The sequence below is a fragment of the Petaurus breviceps genome, unplaced genomic scaffold (assembly GCF_028583685.1).
Source record: "Petaurus breviceps papuanus isolate PSGF00001 unplaced genomic scaffold, PetGlider_PUasm1.0 186, whole genome shotgun sequence".
Taxonomy (NCBI): Eukaryota; Metazoa; Chordata; class Mammalia; order Diprotodontia; family Petauridae; genus Petaurus; species Petaurus breviceps.
The window spans coordinates 25,389,914-25,404,567 of NW_027185798.1; the positions used below are offsets into that span (position 1 = coordinate 25,389,914).

General features: G+C 42.8%; 1 protein-coding gene across 3 annotated transcripts in view; it reads right to left on the reverse strand.

Annotated features, from left to right (window-relative positions):
- Positions 1–14,654, reverse strand: part of MYO1D (myosin ID) — a 423,241-nt gene that overhangs the window by 268,832 nt on the left and 139,755 nt on the right. For all 3 annotated transcript variants that reach the window (XM_069089918.1, XM_069089920.1, XM_069089919.1), the window contains exons 5-10: positions 13,626–13,679; positions 9,622–9,717; positions 8,960–9,076; positions 6,970–7,173; positions 4,035–4,180; positions 3,834–3,948 (exon numbers count right to left, since the gene is read on the reverse strand). In XM_069089918.1, the coding sequence (XP_068946019.1) occupies positions 3,834–3,948; positions 4,035–4,180; positions 6,970–7,173; positions 8,960–9,076; positions 9,622–9,717; positions 13,626–13,679 (732 nt within the window). The remainder of the gene's footprint in view (positions 1–3,833; positions 3,949–4,034; positions 4,181–6,969; positions 7,174–8,959; positions 9,077–9,621; positions 9,718–13,625; positions 13,680–14,654) is intronic.

The following is a 14,654-nucleotide window of genomic DNA, read 5'->3' on the forward strand; positions in this document are numbered from 1 at the left end:
CAGTGAAATAACGGCTGTCATGGAATTTCTTTAAAACTACAAAGCACTATATAAATATCAGACATCTATGATTATTATTTACTTTACAGAGGGCCTAAATTGAAATTTCTTGGCTCCACCTTAGACAAGGGCTGGGTACTCATTACAGGCAATGCTATAAGGGTATGTGCTTTGGATTTTGTAAATTTGATATGGAGTCTAAAACCAAAAATGGCTCTCGGCTTAAAAAAGGAAGTTAGTGCAGATTCATCCCACCTAAACCGACAATGGATTGTTTCCAAGGGTAGGTTTACAGTTAGGCAAAATTCCAATCAAGTGCCCCATAAATTGTGTCTCCTGCAAAAATTTACATCTTAGAATTTTTTTTTTTAACTAATTAGATGGCAACTCCAAGGAGTCAGGGACTAGATGATGCAAGAAAGTCCAGGGAGGAAGTGAAAAAGGACGCTTCTTTAAATGGCTCTGTGGGCCTGGGGAACAAAGAGCTTGGTGCTTCCCCTGGGGGAGCAAAGGTGAGGGGGGGCAGGGAGGGGAAGCAGCCTGGGGGAGCAATGGTGAGGGGGAGCAAAGAGGGAAAGCAGCCTGGGGGCCTGTCCCAGTCCCTCCCCTCTGGTCACTGGGCAGCTCTCATTCCACCTCTCTCAGGGCCTCAGTATTTTATCTGTAAAATGAGGAAGTCTTACGGGATGACCTCTAAGGTCCCTTCTAACTATAAATCTATGATCATCAAGCACTTTGTAGTCGAGGAAGCACTTTACATATGCAGCAGGGCAGGGGCAAGCTGAACTCCTGATCAGCTGAGCCCTCTCTAACGTACTTGAGAAATCACAGGATGAAAGAGGAAAACGACAGAGACAATGAGGTGTGAGGTTTACTGGTGCCACAGGAGCAGTTACATTAATGGTTGGTGAAACCTCAAGTGGCGCCCACTCACCTTGAGTGGCCTATTCACACGTGACAAAGCGTGTTCCTCTTTCAGACTTTGATGGCCGCTATAAAGAGGAGTTCTTGGGTCTGTTGGATGGAATTAAAGGGCCGCTAGCCACTGGCTGGCAGGAGCATGGATCAGCCATGACCCCAACGGCATTGAAAAAGCAAAGACAAACAGAAAGGAGAGAGAAATCAAGAGAGGAAGAGCCCAGCTCTTGAGGGGAAGATAATTTGCTTTTACTGTCATTCTTTTTTCAGAGAGCAGTGAGGTTGAAGGGGACAGCATTTCTCTTCTGCCTATTCTCTCCCCTCATTGGAAATGGCATCTTGTAGCAGAGTAACTGGCTTGGTAGGGGATATCTCATCCAGCAGAGAACAGGCTGAAAGCCTTGTTGAGCTTTGGAGAAAAGTATGTCCAGGGAGTCCAATGGAGGTGCCAGCAGAAATGCTGTACCCAGGGTTCTCCACATATGAGGACAGAATACAGATCAGTCACACAGTGCCAAGGCTTTGGGTTGCTTGGCCACATAGGTTCTTTAATATCTCTATGTCAGTGATCACTCTTTTAAGGACACTGGGTTTACTTGTGAGAAAACATGCCCTGGTGTCATGGGAGGAATTTTTTGTGATTATGGTTCATATTACGCCATTTTGGTGAATGCCTCTGCCTTGAGTTAATTGTGTCCTGTGGCTGACTACTGAAAGTCAGTGCATTGATGGGGGCTTATGAATGACAGTCTCAAAACTGTGGATCTACAAAGAACCCAACCAAGAGTTGTAGTGGTGGCCCCCAAAGGGGAGCTCCACATGCAAGATCACACTGAAGCCTTAAAACAGTCTTCTGAGGTGGATATTATACCATTATCATAACTTTATGGATAAAGAACTGGAGAGAAAAAGTTATTTGACTTGCCCATAGGCACACAGCTAGTAAGTGTCAGAGGAAGGATTGAAATTCCAGGCTAATGCTAAGCCCAGAGTTCTTCCCACTGTACTACACTGTCTTTTTGCACAATGAAAGACAGAAAAATAGTACTCTGAATGGTTCATATTGGATATAAAAGCTATGATTGATGGGTATAAACATGCCAACCATGTGTGGAGAACATTAGATTGTTAGTCAACAACATTTATTCAATGCCTAGCCAGGGATTTAATCTATCACTATAAAAATATCTTCAAAATTCTTCATACCAAACTAATACAAAGGGCTTTGCTTACATATTATCCTGGTAAATTAAAAGAACCAACAACCTACAATAATGAAAGAATATATTGACAAGCTGGGTCTGGTGGGGCATGCTTGTGAACCCTGTTGCCAGGAAGGCTGAGGCTGGCTCTTGAGGCCTTGAACTCAGGAGTTCTGAGGTATAATGGGTTGTCTGTACTTTTTGGTGTTGATATGGTGAGCCCTTGGGGAAAGGTTGGAGTGGGTGATGGGAGGGAATAGTTTGCTTAAGAAGGACTCAGGTCAGAAATGAAACAGGTCAAAGTTCCTAAGACAATCAGAGAGAGGTCAGACCTTAGCAATGGCCCCTCATCCTCCAGCCTGAGCAAGACAAGGATACCCAGTCTTAAATATACACAAGACTGTGAAGTGGGACAGTGACTATGATGCTGGACTCAGGGTCAGGGAGCATTGAGTTCAAATGTGGCCTTAGATACTGACTGTAGGACCCTGGACAAGTCACCTGACTGCTGTCTGCCTCAGGATAATAATAGAGCCTACCTCCCAAGGTTGTTGTGTGGATTAAATGAGATAAAATGTTTGGAAAATGCTTTGCAAAATTTAAAACACTATGAAATTGTCATCATTAGCATCATCATTATACCACATACAGGGTGTCCCAAAACTCTTAGTGCCATTTAAAGCTTAAGTTAAAGCTTATGTATGTATGTGTGTGTATATGTATGTATGTATGTGTGTGCATACATATATATATATACATATATATTCACAAATATAGACACATACAAACATATATAATGTATGTGTGTGTATGATCCCAAAAAGCCAGTGCAATTTTAAGCTTAAACTTCATTTCTGAACTAGGGCAGCTCTTTCCTCGGGCAGCCCCCTTTCTTCCCCCACTTTTCTCCCCAAGCCTCAGCCAAGGGGCAGGAGCTCGGGCTCCTGGAGATGAGGCTCCAGTCAAGCCTCCTGGAGATGAGGCCATGACAAAGACAAAATGACCGGCCACAGTCACAGCGCCTGGAAATGCAGAGCCAGGCTTCAAACAGCCCAACAAGTCCATCCTGATCCTGCCTAGGAATCCTGTGATATGTCCAAAGGGATTATCCAATCTTTCCTTGCAGAGATTACCCCAGTGACAGGGAAACTACCAGCCACCCCCAGACACTCCCTTCAGGGGTTTTCTAGAGTTAGCTGGAACAGACTCACCAGAGCTTACTGCTAACTGTTCAGGATGAGGAAATACAGCAAACCTATTGATCTGGGCTCAATTTGGTGTCTTCTCTCTTTGTCCTCTATAGAAATGCCAGGCTCCTTACATCTCAGAATGTCTGAGCCCAAACTGAAGCTCAGAACTGCACTAAGACTTTGGGGACACCATGGATGGCCGTCTGTATGTTTATTTACGTCTAATAGTTCTTTAATAATACTGACAGCATAGAATCCCATTCTAATTAGCATGACAAAAACCTGTGTTTAGATACCATAGCTGGGGGCCATTCAAAGTGCAAACTTATGTGTTCAGGCCCATGGCTACAAGTCTCAGAATGGGACACTGAACCCCATGAAGCAGTGGGAAGCAGGGACAGCCTTGCTACCCTCTGCAAATGCATTTGGACGCTCATCTCTGGCAGGGCTCTGACTGCTCCTTGCATGGGAGTGCCCAGATGCCCGCCTCCTCCAGGGAGCCCTCTCTGCCCTGCTCACTCACGTGCTTCCAGGGAATCCCTTCCCGCTGGTACTCCTCCTGCTCCTGCTTCAAAACCAGCTGAATGAAGAGCTGCTGCAGCTTCTCGTTGCAGTAATTGATGCAGAACTGCTCAAAGCTGCAGGAGGGAAGCCACAAGTTACCTTTGGCGGCCCGGAGCCCCCGCCCCCGAGCCCCAACCTGAAGCCTCCTCCCTCGACTCGCCTGTTGTTGTCAAAGATCTCAAAGCCATAGATGTCCAAGACCCCGATGACTGTGTTCTTCCCATGGATGATGGTGTCGTAGTTCTTCACCTCGATCACATCATTGAGGCGGGTGACGATCCAGCAGAAAAGACGTTCGTAGATCGCCTGGCGGGAAAAGAAATCGGTCACTTCTTGCCTGCTTCTTGAATCACAAGTGGCAAAACTAAAGCCCAGCCACAAGTCCCTTGCAGCTCAGTGTGTGCTTGTGCATAAACAAGCAAGCACGGCTTTTCAAACCCTTCACAGCTTGGCCCCTGCTCACCTTTCCTGCCTTCTCACAATTTTCTTCTCTCCACATTCTCCATGCTATTTATTTCCTCTTTTTTAAGTTAATTTATTTATTTTTAATTTTCACCATTCACTTCTATAAGTTTTTAATTTTCTCCCCCTCTCTTTCCTCTTCCCTCCCCAAGGCAGCATGCAATCTTATATAAGCTCTACATATACATTCCTATTAAACATAGTTTCACATTAGTCGTGCTGCATAAAAGAATCAGAATGAATGGGAGGAGCCATGAGAAAGGAAAACCCCCAAACAAAACAAAACAAAACAGAAAATGGTCTGCTTCGCTCTGCCTTCCCACTCCACAGTTCTTTCTCTGGATGTGGATGGCATTTTCCATCATGAGTCCTTTGGAATTGTTTCAGGTCCTTGCCATGCTGTTTATTTCAAGTGACAGGTGATGCTTTGTGGCCCTCTTGCATGGAATGTGTGCCCTCTGAGAGGACTTCCCATGGACAATGTATAAACCTATATTATAGAATTGCTTGCCATGTTGTCTCTCCTATTAGAAACTCCTCTAAGGCAGGAAATGTGTTTTTTGCCTTTCTTTGTAGTCACAGTGTTTAGCACATTGCCTAGCACAGAGCAGTCATTTAATGAATAAATGCTTGATCATATTTTAGTCATTTTGATGGGGGTACAGGCTCTGGCAAACCTCTTGAACTCTGATAGAATCTTCCCACTGGATGAGGCATAAGCCTTTCATTATAGCTAGGCCCAAATCTCTTACTCTTACTAGCCTAGTCCTCCATGGTCCAGCTACTTCCTACCCTTGATCCTTTAAAAATATCTATACCCAAATCTGTTACCCTTAAATTATCCTAGCCCTCCATCGTCTGTCATCTCCAGGTAGTGTTCAGCTATTTCCCACCTTTAATCTCTCATCATTGGAGTCTGACCTCATTTGATTCCTTCTCAAGACCCTCCCCAAACTCCTCCTCTAGACCACCCCTAGATCCTTCCCACAACCTTTCTGTATATAAGATGCATCTTGCTTCCATGAAGGGGCTGAGAATTTAATCTAGGGCAGACTCACTGTGTCAGATTATTCTGGCCCGCTTGTCAATACAAGCATCACAAATACTTAGGCTCCTTAAGAGTCTATCCATTAGGGCAAATCTTTAATAAACTTTGCTTTACTTTGGCTGAGAGAAGAATTGAGTCGAATTAATTCAGCAGGACCTGGCATGTTGACATTTTGGGGTCTTGAGCACTCCTAATCTAAACCTTAAACCTTAACATTTTCAGTTGTTTCAGACTCTCCATGATGCCATTTGGGGTTTTCTTGGCAGAGATACTGGAGTGGCTTGCCCTTTCCTTCTCCAGCTTATTTTATAGATGAGGAAACTGAGGCAAACATGGTTAAGAGACCTGCCCAGAGTCACATTTGAACTCAGGTCCTCCTGATTCTAGGGCTGGGTGCCCTATCTACTGCACCACCCATCCACACACATACAGATGACCTGTGCCAGTGCATCCTAGGGTTCAAGTCTCACTTCTGACATGTGCTTGCCATGTGGCCCTTGGCAAATCACTTCATCTTTCTGCTCCTTACTTTCCTTATTTATGAAATGAGGTGTTGGGCTTGTGACCACTAAGGTTCACAATCATCTAGGAAAAGCTGTGCTAAGTGCTGAATCAGATAACACAGCGGCTAGTTCTCCAAACTCAAATTGCATCCTTTCTCAGATGCCTTATGGGATATAAAGTCAAGTATAACATCAATCAATGAGATTTTTCTTATGAAATTAAGTAGTGCAAGTGAAGTTCTATTTAAACAAATTCCACAGGGAGTAAAAAATTTAAAAATATCCTCGCAGAATTTCTGTTGAGTCCTTAGCTATGAATTTGTCACCTACTATTTGTGCATTTTGAATTTTTCTAAGTTGTCAGCCAGGCTGTGGGATAGCAGGGAGTGTGTTTTGGCTATACTTTGTATCTCCTCACTATTAAGAACAGTGTTCTGCACACAGTAGGGCCATAAAAATGTTTCTTAAATGAATGGATGGTTACAATTACATTCTCAATCCAGAGAAATGGAATCTTAATTTAAGAAATTTAATGGAGTTCTTGAAGTAAGGGAAAGGGGAAATATGATAATATGCCTTCTTCCTTTCAAGTTCCTGAACCTTTCTAGGCACTACATTGTGGGTTTCTTTTTCTTTTCTTTAAGTGGTATGTTGCTTTTGGTAGGGAACGACATATATTTAAAGTAGGGAGGAGTAATGGGATCTAAAGGGTAATTGTTGATTTGGGGTTTGGCTCTCCTCTCCCTTCCTATAGTCTCAATGCATAAGCAAATACTTCTTTTACAAAGAAGCAATGTTACAGAGCTGGAGAAAGCAATTGATTTGCTCAATTGCTCAGAGTGGAGAATAAATTCTCATCATATTGGCAAAGCATTGTTACGATAAGAGCATCTGCTGTTACACAAAAATGGTGGATGTACACGGAATCTTTATTACTGTAATGGAATTTTCCCAACACAAGGGAGCCAGAAAAGCATCAGCACGATCTCCAGGATAGCTGAAGACTTTCAGAGAATAACTCAGTGATGGTACGTAACTAAAGCTAGCACGAATGAGGTCCACAGGAAGACAACTGGAATTACCTTGGCAAAGGCATCTCGGCCATAGTTGGCTTCCTCTTCAGTGTGCTGCTTGTCGATGATATCGCGTCCTGTCGCCACTGTCCGGTAGAGCAGGGTTTTCTCGACTAAATCGGGCTTAGTGGAGAGCAATTCTGCGAGGATGGAGACCACTTTGCCATTTTCAATCAGAGTTACATCACCATCCATTTCAAATTTTAAATTCCCCTAGGGAAGAACAGTATGTACAATACCTTAAAAGAGACAACTGGCATTGTTTTGGGAATCAATTCGTCATTCTAAATTTCAAGCTAAGTCAATTTTCTTTTTTTTTTTTTTTTAAAGCAATAGGGGTTAAGTAACTTGCTCAAGGTTACATGGCCAGTTATTTCTGGGTGTGGTGCTGAGTATCTGAGCCCAGACTTGATCCCCAGGTCATCCCGACACTGGAGCTGGTGCTCTTACTCGCTGTGCTACCTGGCCGCCCCTCTAAGTCAATTTTCTTATGGTATCTGCTTGTCCAGATACTTCTGCTCGTTGTTTTGCAATCACGTCTGACTTTTTGTGACCCCATTCAGGGTTTTCTTGGCAAAGATACAAGAGGGCTTTGCCATTTTCTTCTCCAGCTCATTTTACAGATAAGGAAACTGAGGTAAACAGGGTTAAGTGATTTGCCTAGGATCACACAACTACTAAGTGTCTGAGACAACATTTGAATTCAGGAAGATGAGTCTTCCTCACTCCATGCCCAGCACTCTATGCACTGTGGTGCCACCTAGCTGCCTTGTCTAGATATAGGACATCCCTTAAATACCAAAATATGTTCCACTACCCTATTTGAATTCAGGTTTTCCTGACTCTAGGTCCACTGAGCCACTAGGTGACCATTAGGAGTTCAAATATGGCCTCAGACACTAGCTGTTTAACCCTGGGCAAGTCATTTAACCTCTATTTGATTTAATCCACTGGAGAAGGAAATGGCAAACCACTCCAGTATTGATGCCAAGAAAAGCCTATGGACAGCGCTGGCCTGCTATGATCCATGGGGCCACGAAGAGTCAGATAGGATGAAACAACTACCCTACTTTCCTTTCTTGTCATCACATTGTAGTCTTCAGTCTGACCACTAGATGGCAGAAAGAATCAAGCATTGAGAACAAACCAACCAGTGATGGGCAGGTAAGAGAGAATTGGAAATGGTGAAAGCAGAGATGCAACGCTCTTGCACTAGGGATAGGAGGGAGCTGGGGGGCTTGGAGAAAGGCAGAAGAGGACTGACGCCTAATGAGGCTCCTCATTTACATGCAACATTATGTGTGATCAAACTCTTTGATCAACTAAAGATGTACGACAGAATAAAAGCTGTTACCAATGCCAATAACCACATAGCACCTTAACAAGGAGCTACATACAAAGGGAAAGAGACGTACAACTTTGGAAGCATCTGACTATATTCAAAGGCTTTGTTCCAAATAAGATTATGCTTTGCATTTAGAAAATGAATAATAAAGACAAAGTATGGGGACTTGTCGTTACACAGCAACACTGTGAGGAATAAAACATTCATAATTTTATGTGTTATCAGAAAAGAACTGCCCACAGTCATGAGGAAAGAGATGGAACCTAAACAGAATTCTTAATCTATTCCAGTTTTTGGTGGCTGAGAGTTTTTTTTTTAAAGTGACATCCTTCTCATTCTCATTTTCCTCGGAATTATTAGAGTATAAAGTTATGTGAATTTCAGCTGGAAATCACCAAATTTTTAAAAAGGCAAAAATCACGGCTTCTAATCCCCAGAGTTGGGGTAAAGACAAAGTTATAGCATTAATTTCATTGTAAAAATTTTAATGGAAACAACATGGCTGTGGAGGAGACAACAGTCACTCCTGTTTCTTCAGAAATCTGAGAAAGTCTGTTTTTGAAAATCCAATTACTTTAGAGAGCCACCCAATAGAGCCAAGACCTCCTGACACAGCCCACTGCAGGGACATGTTGGAGGAAGTGTCCTACTCACCAAATGTAGAATAGCAGCCAGGATTTTATAAACAGTCTGAATCTCCTCTGGTTTGAAGCCAATCACTTTCATGGCGTCTGCTACGCCTTTGAAATCTGCAGCATCATTGATGGAAGACTAAGAAGAAAAATCCAAGGTACAAGTCAGCCATTTCTGTAATTCAAGGATCCAAACACCCTGGATGGGAACCTGAATCCAAAATTCCCCCCATGTCTTAACCCCATGAGGTAAATGATAGGAGGTGCAGGTGTCTACCTCGATCAAAATGACATGATTACACAGCAGAGAGCCCTGAGAAAATCAGATAATGTAAGAGAAGAAAAGGAATGAATTGAATTGAAAGAAGGCTACAGGATGGCTTAACTGCAGGTTTTTAAAAAAAACAATGTGGAACAGAGCAGTTGTCTCCATTGTCTTTATAAAACAGAAGAGGATGTGTGCTTAATGTAAGAGATGTTTCAGGTAGGCAAAGAAAGAACTCACTGATTGACTTAGTGATCAAATGCTATAATAGACTAAGAAAAAAGTTACAGGATCTCTCTCCATGGAGGTTTTAACCATCTTTCTGGGGTGGTTTGAACATTCATCTGCCTGAAGTCTGTGGGCTGGACCAAAGAGGGGCCCGTCTGACTCAGTTTCTCTTCTAATCAGTAAAACCTCACCTTAAGCTGAGCTCCTCCACGGATGTAGTTGTATGATGAGAGACCCTTCTGGAGATGTAGAGAACGCAGCAACTGCTCAGAACTCCCTTGAAGCAACTGGCAAAGATTGAAATGTGAATGAATATCAAAAGCTAAAATGAAACTGGAAATAAGCAGGTCACAGAGGTTTGGTGCTGTTTTTACTTTTGGTCATTTCCTGGGCTTGATATTTGATTATATGATTCCAGATATACAGGCAGCTTTATATCTCTGCTCTGGGGCAGAGCTGCCTTGACTGGTGAGTCTGAAACCACCTAAGTCTCTCTACTTGGCTGGCCCCAGACCACGGTTCACATCCCTCCAGTGATTTGTCCTTCTGCCAACCCCCTCCTCCCCATGTGGTACAGCCCCTTATAGATCAGGCCTCTATGGATCATGAGCTCCTCCCTTGGCGAATTAAAGTTTTCACTTTGGGGACCCTATACTGGGGCTGACCTGTCGACTAGTGAGTGGGTGAATCCAAACTCGGCCAACCCACTATGTCTAGCTGCTTTAGACATCTCATCTAACCATTCACCCAGGCCATCTTGTCAAGAATCTGGTGGTCATGTCTCTAACACTCCCTTGTTGCCTCTCATCCCCACTTTCTACCTTTGCTCTGAGAAAGAAATCTAATCAGTCAGTCAGCCAACAAACATTTATTAAGCACTTATTATGGGCCAGGCACCATGCTAAGTGCTGAGGATGAAAAAAAAAAGAAAAAATATGATCCTTGACCTCAAGGGGCTCCCATTCAAACAGGTTCTACCACTGCCAGGACTGCTACAGGAAAGGGCATGACAATCAGCCGACTCTCTTATGGCATCAGTTGACTCTCTTATGACTCCACTCACCATCCCTGACCATCACTCACTCTCTTGTGTATGATTTCTCTCATTCTGGTACAGAAACATCTTGAGGACAGGTACTGTCTCACTTTTTTATTTATATCCTTGGAGCCTAAGCTAGTTCCTGGCCTAAAAAGGGCAATTAATGTTTTTCCTTCATTCCTTCATTCTTCCTGCTTTTAAAATATGAAATTTCCCCCATCCCCCCAGAGACAAATGGCTTCATTGCTTTCCATTATGGAGAAAATGATACAACCCTGGTGAGAATAACTTTAAAAAGTGTCAGGTCATGTGCCTTCAAGAGCACAGTAAAAGTGTCTCACTTCTAATGCTGCTCTTTGGAAACAGATCTGGTCCTCTGTAGTATTCCAGGTGGCAGGTGTTTGGGATTTTAAGGCCTTCTTTCACTTGCCGTAGAAATAAAGGCATCGGAAGGCCATGTCACATATTCAACAAGACTGAAAAGAAAGAACATCCCCCTCCTAACTCCACCATTTTACATGGTCAAGAGCTTATGTGCCAAGTTAAGCAGTCTTCACCTGAGTCATTTATAACAAACACCAAGGAAAGATAGGGCACCCTGCATGAGAAGGTCAGGTATATTAGTTTAAAACCATAACAAAAAACCCAACCCAAAACAAAGAAATTGAAAACAAAGGGAACGTTCAACAAAAGCCCAAATGCAAGATGGATAACTCAAAATGTACAAAGCAGATGCAGCCTGGAAGTCTTCAAAACAAAATTTTGCATATTATCGTTGGCACCTAATAAGCACCTCTCTATATGCCCACTGAGATGTCTTAGGGATGGCTGTTCGAGGGATGCCGAGAGACCATGGCGTTTAACAGAAAGAGAGCATGAGACTTGGAGTCAGCTGTATCCCACGTTGAAATCTCAGTTCTGATACTACATCAGTTGTACAACAATGGGCAAGTCATGGGATCTCTGGGGACCTGTTTCTTCATCTGTAAAATGGGGACAGTAGCTAGCATTCACAGAGCACTTTAAGGCTTGCAGAGCAGTTTACACACCTTATCTTATTTGATTCTCATAACAACCCTGTGATGTGGATGCTGATTTTACAGGTGAGAAAACTGAGACTCAGGGAAGTGAAGGGTCACACAGCTAGTAAATGTCAAAGGCTGGATTTGCTCTCATCTTCCTGACTCCAAGTCTAGGGTTTTATCCCCTGTGTCACCTGCCTGCCTCAAATCACCTCCACTGTCCACCACAAATGCTTCTAAATAGAACGTGGTGGTGGGTTTTTGTCCGACTGTTACATAATTACTGTCCCCAAAACAGATGAGATTGGCATGGGCAGGGCTGAGCGGGTCCATGTGGATTTGACTCAGGATTTTAAACCCAGAAGAAGGAAGGTGACAAGCAGTCAAAGTCTATTGGAGGCAGATGGCTCCAAAGCTCTCTCACATATTTTCAGGTGTCTGATTGAAAGCTTGCAGACTTTCTCTATCACGACACCCCGGAAGCTCGCTCTACTCCTGAACTTCACATTCTGGCAGCATTCCCCCATTGCTGCTCTTGGATTGGCAGGTTCCTCCCGGTAACTCCATCAGGAGGAAGACACCATGGCCAGCTGCCTCTTTATTCCTCTTCAGATCTTCTCCATCAAACTTTTAGGTCAAGCACCTTCATCTCTCCCGTCCCATCTCACACTTTTCAGCTCCCTTTTATGTGGTGAATTCCCTATTAGAACATAAGCTCTTTGAGGGCAGGGCCTGTCTTTTTGTTTGTATTTGTATTTGCAGCACTTAGCACCTGCCTGGCACATAGAAAGTGCTTAATAAATGACTGATGACTTGACTTGGTTATACATTTTTTTAAGTCATTCCAAATATTGTATAATGCATCATTACAGGCTGTCACTTGCCTCTATGGAGGCAGCCCTGCTTTAAAAGGATCTCTCTCTCATTACACACACAGATATACACATATATGCACATAGGCATACATACACACACATATATGCATATATATGTCTATGTCTATGAGTGGGGGATACGAAGAGGCAGTGGTGCCCCTCCATACCATCTACTGTACCTACCACAGAGGGCTGTAGTGACCACCAAATGAAGTACAAAAAGTCCCTCTCAATCAAATGGATCTAAGGACTGCATAACTATCAGCTATTGTTGCTACTGTTATTGGGGCTGGCAGATGGCACAGTGGATAGAGGCCTAGGGCCTGCAGTCAGGGAGACCTGAGTTCAAGTTTGAACTCAGACATTCCATTGTGTGACCCTGGTCAAGTCATTTAACCTCTGTCTGCCTCAGTTTCCAAATCTGGAAAATGGGGATGATAAAAGCACCTACCTCCCAGGATTATTGTGAGGGACAAATGAGATAATAAGTGTAAAGTGCCTAATTAGCACAGGGCCTGGCACATAGTAACTGCACATAGTAGATACTTAAAAAAATGATAAGATGTACATAATGGTGTTTTTATTTAAAGAAAGGAGTTGAGATTATACATAGAAAGGTCATATACATTTAAACATCTATAGAGGGGGCTAAGTGGTGCTGTGAGTAAAGTGCCGGCCTGGAGTCGGGGAGGACCGGAGTTCAGTTCAGGCCTCAGACACTTAACACCCACACAAAAATACTAGCCGTGTAACCTTGGGCAAGTTACTTAACCCCAATTGCCCTCCAAAAGGCAAACAAACAAACAAACAAACAAAAAAACCATCTATAGAAGTACTCAGGTTTTACTAATTTAATTGCCACTTCTAGATGCTTCAATTACAGTGACTGCTACCTTTCTAAGAGCAGCTTCGAAAGCCACTTGATGAACTGCAAATTTAATATGCTAAATTTATGATTTATAAATTCTCTAATAATAAAATGCTCGAGTTTCCAGGAAACACAGAATCTGTAAGCCCTTTATTTTGTATTATAATGGAAATCACTGGTTTTACCCTTAGTATCTTTAAATTTCATTGGTTGCACTCCCATGGCAAAGAGATACAGTATGTTCATTCAAGTGAGGCAATGCCTCCGGTTAAATACTCTCAAGATTACCTAATAAAAACCCTCCCTGGCCCTGAGGAAGCAGAAAAGACCATATTTTTTCTTGCATAACAAAATAAACAATTACCTATTTGTTCAACAAGGAAAAACTAACCTGGTAGAAGGAATGAAAGCTTCTTTCTCCCGGCTGCTGAACAATCACGCGTGACTAAGGAAAACACACACATTCTCAGAAACGTTAAAATGGTTATTTTCTGAGTGTCAACCTCTAGGCGTGCAGGGGATTAAAAAAATTGTTGAGAATCCTATCTATATTAGTGCCAAATCCCCACAAGGCTTTCTTGGTGTAATACCCATTTGGGATTTCATCCTTCCTAAGGATAAGTAGTAGTTTGATCTATTTCTCAATCCTTAAGGCAGGGGACCCTAAACTTTAGGGGGTACAAACCTACTGTGTTCCTAACCCAAAGTCTTAAGAGTGCCTTACGAAATGGGATAAGAACGGGATAAGAGATTTTTTCCTTAAAAGTCAAGGGAAAGGCACAGCCAAAAGGTAAGAACACCACATTGCCCATCCCCACACCCTGTTATTTCAAGAAACTGAAGTCACTGGCCTAGAATCCAGCCATTATCAACAAATGATCACAGTGAATCAAAATGAAAAAAGCATATTCTAAAGAAATAATGGCCAGAATATGGCTTTAGGTGATTGCATCTTCAGAAGGATTTTCTATTTTTAATGTATATATAAAGGAGAACCTAGAAAACCCTTTGAAAATTACAGTGATGATACTCAGCCTTTTATGTCCTTCTCAAGGGATTCTGATAATGCAGCTGTGCCCCATCTGGCAGAGATTCAATCTAGACAAAATGGCGATTATGCCACTATGGAGAGAAGCAGGAACGTTCTAAGGGAATGTGCTGGGGGATCATTTTCCACCTCAATCTGAAAGAAGACATCAGCAATGCTAGCCAGCACCTACTCCTTGTTACTTTCAGAACATAATTCAACGCAGTGAGATAGGTCTATAAAGTGTTATTTGATCTATAAAATCAGAGCATTAGAGTATATGATTTTCAGGCTCTATGTTATCTTTTTTTCCTGGCAATCAAAACCGATTTAGCTATTGTGACTGACAATTTCCCCCAAAGGAGGCTTCCCACTCTTTTGCAAATCTGGCCT